The sequence below is a fragment of the Protobothrops mucrosquamatus genome, unplaced genomic scaffold (genome assembly GCF_001527695.2).
Source record: "Protobothrops mucrosquamatus isolate PMUCROS unplaced genomic scaffold, P.Mucros_1.0 scaffold897, whole genome shotgun sequence".
NCBI lineage: Eukaryota > Metazoa > Chordata > Lepidosauria > Squamata > Viperidae > Protobothrops > Protobothrops mucrosquamatus.
The window spans coordinates 323,999-330,820 of record NW_015387149.1 but is presented as its reverse complement, the minus strand read 5'-3'; the positions used below and the strand labels follow the sequence as shown (position 1 = coordinate 330,820).

The window sequence follows — 6,822 nt, the reverse complement described above, 5'->3', positions numbered from 1 at the left end:
ATAAGTCTGTTGTTATTATAAAGAGTAAATAGAGTCAAAATATAGGACATACCAGGAATACTGTTGAAGACATTTCATTTAGAATACTAAATGAGTACTACAAACCGTGGCATATTATTATAAATTCTCACAAACAAATTCTAAACCACTCCTCAGATCTCACATAGCCATGTAGCACTTATACAAAATCTAAACTGGGCTATCACACTTTGGAAGAATTCATTCATAAAGGCATCAAAGAATGGGAAAAGCTGAATCACTCTAAGTTGTATTCTCTTCCAATTTCTTTCTTCCAAAGATGGTTCCTTATGTGTATCCCTAGTAGATTTCTCACCTTTGTCCTGTTGGCCAACAGGCAACAAGTCTGGTCTGTAACCTCCTTATCACACCACACTTGCCCTTCTTCTGGGCCATATCTTGATGCACATCCAGAAAAGGAAATATGTACAAAAAGAAAGGGTAGAACTTCTATAGGCCAAAGTAGTTCTAAGTATTATCTAGGCAGAATGTTTTCAAAATATACTTTTAGGGTAGAGGTAGGGAATAACTTTATTTTTAAAAAAATCTAAAGTATTAGGAGAATCCAAGGCCTGAACCAGTTCCTGCAGACGGCTTGTTAATGACTACATAGGATCTCAAAGCAAATCTCAATAAGACAGACTAAAGGCCATTTCACATTCCAGGATATTTATTTGTTTATTTGTTTGTTTATATTTCATATTTCTTAACCACCCATCTCCCTCAGAGAGAGGCTCTGTGATGCCAACCATAATCCCTATATAATATCACAACAAAGCAGGACTTCAAACATTCAAAAAGTGGAATGATTAATTCTGGCTATTTTCTATCCAGAAGCAACAACAATTTTCCAATAGCTGCAGGCTGAGAGCCTATGATTAGTAGGAGTTCCATCTCATCCTCTTCCTGATTTTCAGATTCTTCCTTTCTTCCAGAACCAAAGCTTTCCTGTTTGTCAAATTTTGACACCTTGTTTTGGTGAGGGAGTGGGATGCCAACTGTGTCTTGGTTTTGGCATTCCCTAAAATTGGCTAAAGAGAGCACTGACTGGCTCAAACAAGCAAAAGGCACTTGTGCAGAGGCCTAATGCTGTTTGAAGCTAGTGGTTGAAAAGGTAAGTATGGAAGTGCCAAAGAAATTGTGAACTGTTTGAATGTAGAGGAGGCTACGATCTCCTATAGTTATCTTCTTCAGAAAGAAAGAACAGTTGTTCAGATTATGCTAAGTGAAAGGTCCAAGTCACCTGACGTAATCTACAGTACCAAGTAGCTAATGCAGGTTTAAAGAATTGTAATGGAATAAATTGTATTTGAACAAGAACCAAACAGCATTTTTTCCCTACCTTGACTTAGGCTTACTTTCCATCAACACCATCACTACTTTGATTTCAAACCTTAGCTTCCATGCATTTAGCCCAGAAAATATATTGTCTGCACTTGCATGCAAACCAAAATGTCAAAGTTAGATTTGCCAACTTAATTGTTTGGTAATTCTGGCTGGTTATGAAAGGAAACACAAAATGATATTTTGATAGTTCATGTGTACAGTAATGGCACAATCTGTGTTAAAAGGAGTTGTGATTCCCTGTATATGTATATGCTACATAAGAAAAATATATGAATATGAAGCAGATACGTATCAATTTCATTTCATATGCTACGTCTGGTAGTAGAACATCACTTTAAACTGTTAGGATATTTTGAGGCACTTTTACTAAGCTAGCTTTAGAAAAAAATCTCTCTTCCTAGATGTTGTTAAACAGCTCCCAGCATTTTCTGTTATTGATCATACAGAATGCAGATCAAAGGAGCTAAAGCCAACTTAAGCAAAAGAACAATATAATTCCTTTGCTTAATTTACGTCAGGATAAATTGCTGAATACATGAATGGAAAGTGTCAAGGATCCCCAAAACATTTCTAACTAATAATTTATTTTAAGAGCAAAACTTGATTATCAGAATTAGTGATGGAAGAATTCCTGTTTCTGTATATTAAAGCTGAAGCTGATCGCTTGGAAATCTCCTTGTTTCTATGTTGGCGATTTTTCTCTGAATTGGTTCCTTCCATTTATTTTGGATTACTCTTCTTATCACTCTCAGACAGCATAGCTAATCACTAAGCATTGTAGGAATTGTAGTGTAGAACACCCTAGGGAATATTAGTTTGGTGGGATTGATCCAGATATTACTTTTCTTGTGAAAAAAATTAACATAAGTGTTGTATAATTTGCTTTATCTTTTTCTTTCTTCTTAGAAAGAATTCTGGGCAATTTATACAGGTAAGGGTTATTCATGTTAACACCAATTAGCCAATTCTGCCACAAATGCCTTCCTAAAATGTGTGCTAATGTTGAGTGCTCATTTTCACAGATCCTGATCAGTGTGACTCCAACCCTTGTCAGAACGGTGGGACCTGCATTGATAGATATCAAGACTATTTTTGCATTTGTTCTCCAAAACATGAAGGCAGAAACTGTGAAATAGGTAAATGCTTATTAACTTGGTAAAAAAATAGCAAGGGTTGTGCCCCTGATGATTAGTCGTCATTCCATATTCTCTCAGCTGTTTATTAAAAAGTCTAGATTTTTGGAGGCAGGTGCTTATCCAGATTTGCATAACTCTGCAGTCCAAAACAATGGTGATGCAAATTCATTAGCAAGCAGTATCCTTCCTTCTAAGGGGGCTATATGAATGCCAATTCCAATTAACTCTGTTTTCCATTCTTCCTTAGAATCAAGAACATGGAAGCTCCTGTTCCAGAATCTGACTTCTTAAAGTTCTTTGCCAGCGGCAAATACTTTTCTACCCAAACCAGGAAATGTTAATTCACATCTTTTTCTCTATATTTAGGACCAGAAAGCAAGTTGAAATGCTTTTTTAAAAATGGCAATTGTGAGCAGTTTTGTGTAGATTCCCCAACCACATTAAGGCAGTGCTTTTGTGCAGAGGGATACAGGCTAGCAAGTGACCAAATTTCATGCATTGCAGAAGGTAAGCGTGAGCCATCACACCATTGTATGGTCATGATATTCCTTTCCAGATAGATGCCGAAGTATAGACCAGTGTTTCCCAACCTTGACAACATTGGTTGCCTGCTGGGGAATATTGGGAATTGAACTCCAGACATCTTAAAATTGCTAAGGTGGAGAAACATTGGTATAGATAGATGCGTTTTTACTATTAATTGACATACAATGAACTGGTCACAATGGTAGAATGAATTACATAAGTGGTCAGCTTCCAGCCTGTTCTAATTTTATCAGTCTCAGTATTGAAATACTGATCTCAATATGGAAAGCAGGAGTAGCCTGTGGAGCCAACATTCAAACCCTTGGCCAGAGCTCATCATTAGGACATCTCATTTGCACTGGGAGGGAAATGCCTCATGCCATGTCATGCTGGCATTCTTCATGGCTTCAAATAGGCATCTTTCACCAACCAGGAGATGCCAGGGACTAAGTCGTGGTTCTGCCTGCATGAGGCAAAATTGGGCAGAGAAGGTGGTGGTGGGTGAGAATAAGAACTTTTTACAGTGAAGACAGTTGTCTGATGCCTTCTTGGTGTCCAATCCTAAAGGACCATAAATAATTGGATCCCTATGAGACAGCCTTGATTTTATGGGAAACATCAATTTTACGTGCTCCTCAACTGTTTGAGCCAGTAGCATTTCTGGAAAATGCAATTCAATACTCTCTCTACAAGAAAGAGCTTTGTTTGGGGAAGTTCATATCTCAGGGAGTTGTTTCACTTTCAAATATTGTCATCTAAACTGGAAATCACAAAACTGTTTCAGAAGAAGGAAAAGGAGAAATTCACCATTGGCTACCATTAATTTTTATAATTAATGATTTTTTATTTGACAGAAAAGGAAAGATAGCAATTCACACAGGAACATAATTGAACACGATTAAGAACATGAAATTATAGACAACGAACAGCAAATAGACAGTTATTATTACAACTGAAATATTGCAGTATTTCTGTTAAGCGGGGCTACAGAAATAGAGTTTTTGCTGTGTGTGTGTTTGTGTATGTGCCTATATGTATATGCCTACATGTGTGTGTATGAATGTGTATGGGTAAATATCTGTGTGAATAAAGAAGTCTGCATATTTTGACTTTAAAAAGCATTCACAGTACTACAGCTCAAAATATTGATTTGCTTGAAAATATTTAATGTGGTTTTGAAATATTATTCTGACTGTAATATTACAGTTGATTATCCCTGTGGGAAAATACCTGTTCTCGCAGAAAGGCCAAATCGACAAGGAAGAATCATAGGTGGTTATGACTGTCCTCCAGGCGAATGTCCATGGCAAGTAAGTGCTTGTAAGAATTTAATACACTTTAAATTAAAATCAGTTGAATCACTCACATTTGTATAGGCATCCACCCACTTTCTTTGTACTTTGCAAGGTATGTTAGGAGAATGTAGGTCAGATCACTAGTTTCAAAAGAAATAGATTAACTATAGTGCACAAAAACAAATTTATAAAATACTGAAACTATGCAGAATGTTGTGATAGATAAGAGGCCTTGCCCTTTATTTATCCTTCCTTTTCTCCCATTGCCCCCTTTTTGAGTGCAGCCCTTGGCACATCACACAAAATTGAATGCATCCTTTAACCTAAATATGCTTATTCATCTGTTCTCTGGTCTGGATGATACAGCAAAATTATTCCTTCATAACATGCAAGTAAATCATATGATTTGATTATCAAATATTTAGGCTCTCATAATACACAATGGAAATGAAAAATGTGGAGGTGTTCTGGTTGCTCCATCCTGGATCATTTCAGCAGCCCACTGCTTTCATCTTGTCCACCGACAAAATCTCAGGATAAGGCTTGGTAAGATGGTTTTTGTTAACTTTCTAAATCTCAGTGAAATTGAGAAGGGAAAATCACAAGAAGGCCTATCTCATTAATTTCACCTATATCTTTAAACATCTATTTTCATATCAATTGCTCCTGCACACGAACTATTTGGCTTTATATGACTTCTTTGAATAGTTCCTAGTCTGAAATAATAAAAAAAATATTTGAAATAGTTTGTAGCATTCCAAAATAAGGAACAATGTGAAACTGAAATAAAGTCTTTATCCCCTTGTTCTTCATCCTAGGGTCACAAACATAAGTAAGGTGGTACCACTTTAAGAGCACTAACTACAATGCAATCTCCAGACAACTGGCAAGGAGGTGTTTAAAATAAATATTATCATTATGGTTCACTGTCCAGTCAGCCAGATGTTTAGATTAGATTTGGCATTTTTTCCCACCTATTGAGTGGAACCTGGGATAGGCAGGATGTGAATGTTAGGTTGTGTTAAAGGTATTGTCACAGAATATAAGCTATTCTAAGTAAAGCTGCCTTTTGCAATTGACTGGTAGTGATTTTATCAGTGCTGATGGTGTTCAATTGATGCTCCAGTTGTTTTAGGATTGCACCCAAGGCATCTTATAACAATAATGATAGAAAGCCCATGACATGACAACAGCAGTTAAGTATGTATTTTGCAGCCAATGTCAGACAGCATTAGATGTAAGTATAGCAAATCAGCAGCAGCAGCAATGGATTCATTTGAACACATACTGCAAACAATAACTAAAGTACGGATTTGTTTCATGGTCAAGACAAAATTTTGGAATAGGGGTATGTCTCAAACTTGGCACACTTGAACAGCCATTTTGAACTAAGCAAGTTTTGTGTTTGAAATGTTCTGCACAGTTCTCAAAAATGAGTCCTCAAAATCAGATTTTATATTCCAGAAAGCATATCCTGATTCAGTAAACACTGTCAGTAACAGTAATCCAGCATTCTAAGAGAGAAGGAAGATTAAAAAAACTTTCTATAAAAAGAGAGGAAAAAAATAAATAAAATATTTCTGTTGTAAGAGAGGAAGAAAATAAATAAAACTTTTTGTATTCATTAACTTCCAGTGAAAAATGAAGAGATTAGGCCTTGTGCACTGTGAAAAGACTTGTTATCTTCTAAATAAATCAAGTATTGCTTTTTCAGGTGAATACAATATAAATCGGAGAGATGAAGGCGAACAAGAAAGAAGAGTTGCTGAACTTATAATCCATGAAAAGTATTCTTCCAAAACCGTTGACAATGACATTGCCTTGCTGCGATTATCAGCCCCAGTCAACTTCTCTGAGTATGTGGTGCCCATCTGCTTGCCCCCTCCACGGTTTGCAGCAGACATATTGAACTATGTTGAATTCTCCACAGTGAGTGGGTGGGGGCGTCTCTTGGAAGGCGGGGCTACTTCAGCACTTCTTATGCGAGTGGAAATCCCCAAAATACACAAAAAGGAATGCATTTTGCACACTACACTCAATATTACCAACAACATGTTCTGTGCAGGTTATCTCGATGGAAGTAAAGATTCTTGTGAAGGTGACAGTGGTGGACCACATGTCACTGAATACAAAAATACTTGGTATCTGACAGGAATTGTGAGCTGGGGTAAAGGGTGTGCTTCGTTAGGAACATATGGAGTTTATACAAAAGTTATAAGATACTATCAGTGGCTAATTAATCATATAGATTCCTAATATTTATTGCTTCCAATTTCATTGTCCTTTCATTGTCCAAATCCATAATGTTTAACCTTTGAATTTAGCTTATAAGTAGATTATATATTTTAAATTAGATTCTACATTTTAAATCTGTAGTAAAACTTCAGTTTAATTAACTGCCCTTAAATAATTTGAATGCTAAAAACTTTCAACCATTCACAATACAGTGGTACTTTGGTACTCGATTACTTCAAAAATCATTGAATTTAGTACTCGATGCA

At 36.3% G+C, this 6,822-nt stretch overlaps 1 protein-coding gene across 1 annotated transcript in view; it reads left to right on the top strand.

Moving 5' to 3' along the window:
* Positions 1-6,577, top strand: part of F7 (coagulation factor VII) — a 9,094-nt gene extending 2,517 nt beyond the window's left edge. The window contains exons 3-8 of the mRNA XM_029284750.1: positions 2,276-2,296; positions 2,388-2,501; positions 2,868-3,008; positions 4,233-4,336; positions 4,747-4,867; positions 6,036-6,577. Of these exons, the coding sequence (XP_029140583.1) occupies positions 2,276-2,296; positions 2,388-2,501; positions 2,868-3,008; positions 4,233-4,336; positions 4,747-4,867; positions 6,036-6,577 (1,043 nt within the window). The remainder of the gene's footprint in view (positions 1-2,275; positions 2,297-2,387; positions 2,502-2,867; positions 3,009-4,232; positions 4,337-4,746; positions 4,868-6,035) is intronic.
* Positions 6,578-6,822: the final 245 nt, after the last annotated feature.